We start from the raw sequence: 2,856 nt of genomic DNA, 5'->3' as shown, positions 1-2,856 counted from the left end.
CAAATTTCTAGCTTGGAGCCAACAATATTTATGCCTCCTACCGTAGTAGGAACGGCCAGAGTTTTTCAGGGTGACACCGTCGATGAAAGTTCAGAAATGGCTGCCGTAGTTGTCGGTGGAAGCTGCTCCCGAAGACTCCGGCACGGGTAGATCTGCGGCATCGTTTGTGGCCTCGTCAATATCCACGCCATAGCCAAATAACCGCAATACCGGCACTGATTTAGACAGCATAAACGTTGTGATCCCAGATCGTACTGTCCTTTCCACTGATGTTAAGGTTCTTATCTGAATAGCCTCATAGAGGGAAGAACCCCTAAGGTTTGATCTATAGCCGGAGAAATTCAAGAGTCCCTGCATTTCAGCAGCTAAGGGCCGAAAAACGATTGTCTCACCATCTGTTAGACGATATGATATATTGCTCCAACCAGCGGAGGTTCGAGGGTCAGGACGAGGATCATGTTGTTTGGAGTCTCCGGAAAAGGATCACACGAGTGCTAGTGTTGTCGCAAATGGATAGAGGCTTGTAGCGTAGATCAACCTACATCCAGTCTATAGGAGGATTTCAACTGGAAGAGGTGCTTGGCTGTCGAAGGGAAGGAGTGTTGACCTCAGACGATCAATACTGAAAGATTAAATCCTTCTCCCTTACTATTTCCCCCCTGGTTTTTTCTACGGATCCCTTCACGATCGTGCCAGGATCGTGACAAGTAATGATGGATGGTATCTTGTATGGGCGTGGTATTGATTCGTTCATGGTCATTGGTCGGGTCTTGGTTCTGATCAAGACGGGGAAACAGCACGGAAGAAAATGGCCAACGCAGCGAGCTACTCCGGACCTCAGCCGGATTTAGGCACTGCGGAAAGCATCAAGCGGCAATCTCCACAAAAAGTGGATGAGCATTCTCATTGACATGTTTCAAACAAAAAGCTGCTCTGAGGATTCAAATGCCTCCTTTTCGCATGGAACACACACATTACATTTCTTATTTGCACAACACTTCTAGTGAGCGTAGAATTAGGCTGACCGATGACTGGCAACCCTAATTCGGGGGTTGGGTTGCATAAACGTTGTACGTATTACTTTTTTGTCTGTTATGCAGGCTCGACTTCTGATCTTGGGTATCAAGCATCGGGACTTCCTGTAGACAACTGAAATCTTCAAGGCAGTGTTCTTTCAACCTAACATATTACAAATATCTCTAAACACAGGAATGAAACAAACACTATTAATATCGCATTTCCAACAAAATTCATTACACTAAAAGTGATAGTCTTATTATGATCGACCATCGGACGTCTGCAAACTGCAACAAGTACTGACATCAGAAGTAATTACCCTTTGGCAGTGGTACGAATATTGCGACTGCCACCGCTGACAAAACAAATGCGCCGAGCACCGCCTGCAGAAAAATAGTGTCCTGAATCTGACGAAGTGCGGGTTCTTGAATCCAGACCTCTCGGTCAAATATCTTCCGAATGACATTTCGCTTCTCGTATTTTGCAATCCATGGCTCGTTCTCATAGCTGTTGTTCGATCCATGGCTTTCCATAGAGTCTTTCTTCATTTCATAATCAGAAGAGTCCTCTTCCGAGAACAATTCCCAAGGTCGGAGATGACGATGATGCATTCCGTGCAGAACCTGTCTTGGGTCAGCATAAGTGTCAAGTAGCAACAACGAGCTACTTACAACACACATGCCCTTCCATGCAGCAATCAAGGTTGCAATCCCAATGAAGAAGCCAATGGCAGAAAGAGCTCTCCAGCCACGACCAGCAGAGCTGAGGGTGAATATTACTGCACAGAGAAGGCCACCAACGATGCCACCAATACCGAGACCCCGAGCGAAGATGACGCGTGGCCGGTTGCCGTTGCAAATTGTGTATCGGATGAAGTTGGGATGTGCTTGATGTCGGAGAGTCCGTTCGATAGTGCTCACGACCTCGCGGAATGCAGAAGGATGAGTTGTGATGGACAAGGCACGAAGGAGTTTGGCCGACTCCTTATCAGAAAGATTCAGACATCGGGATCCTTCACTGGTGATATAAGTAGCGATAATACGTGAAATCTCCTCTCTGTATGGTTGAACGGTGACTGAATGCCATGAGCGGAGGGGTTGGAAGGTGGAACGGAGTTTGCCTTACATGGTTGAAATGCTTTGGCAGTCTCGAACGCGGCCGCCGACTGCTTGGTATGTGAGGTAGCTCGCCCACTGAAGAGAGTCGAACCGTCATCACCCCAGCCAGCCATCGAAGAAGACATGCTTTCCTTATCGCTAACTGGAGTCCTAGGTGGAGTACTGAAGGGGTTGTGCCCAGCTTCGTTCGTTGTCAGCTTGGCCTTGGCGTCGAAATCAGTCCCCTTAATGGCTTGAGACACCTCTTGTGCAGCTGTTCGTTTCTCCTCTGGACTCATATCGATGTCGGAGTTTGCCTTGGTGTGGATGATTTTGAGCTTGGATTGCTCAGGAACCCATGGTGGAGATAGATTCTTTTCATTTTCCGGCAACTGGTCAAATCTCTTGACGTAGTCGCGAAACCACAGGTAGAACTGCAGGTTTTCGGCCGAGTTCTCGATATACAACAAGAAGTTCATGAACTCGCGGGTGGTGCAGGGCTGGTGGGATATGTCAGCACACATGTTACAATGTCTGTGGGTGCGTGGAGAAAACATGGGCGCAATGTTAAGATATGCCCTTGTTTCCCTTGTGCGCAACAGGCATGATTTACTGGGCAGGTTCCTCTCTCGATAATTCTATCGAATGAAAGAGCATCGGGTATGCCATAAGGGCAGCTGGATCGAGAAGTGACCGACTCGGCATTGGCACTCTTCTCGCTATGAACAGACGAACCAGAGGA

At 47.8% G+C, this 2,856-nt stretch overlaps 1 protein-coding gene across 1 annotated transcript; it reads right to left on the bottom strand.

Annotated features, from left to right (window-relative positions):
* Nucleotides 1-1,322: 1,322 nt before the first annotated feature.
* EPUS_09508 (uncharacterized protein) lies at nucleotides 1,323-2,638 on the bottom strand (the record flags this gene model as incomplete). The annotated part of the gene is made up of 3 exons (XM_007808005.1): nucleotides 1,323-1,640; nucleotides 1,689-2,092; nucleotides 2,143-2,638. The coding sequence occupies 3 exons, from the start codon at nucleotides 2,636-2,638 to the stop codon at nucleotides 1,323-1,325; spliced, it is 1,218 nt and encodes a 405-aa protein (XP_007806196.1).
* Between the last annotated feature and the right edge of the window lie 218 nt (nucleotides 2,639-2,856).

The sequence above is a fragment of the Endocarpon pusillum genome (assembly GCF_000464535.1).
Source record: "Endocarpon pusillum Z07020 unplaced genomic scaffold scaffold7338, whole genome shotgun sequence".
Taxonomy (NCBI): domain Eukaryota; kingdom Fungi; phylum Ascomycota; class Eurotiomycetes; order Verrucariales; family Verrucariaceae; genus Endocarpon; species Endocarpon pusillum.
The sequence above is the reverse complement of the archived record's forward strand: the minus strand, read 5'-3'. Positions and strand labels throughout refer to the sequence as shown.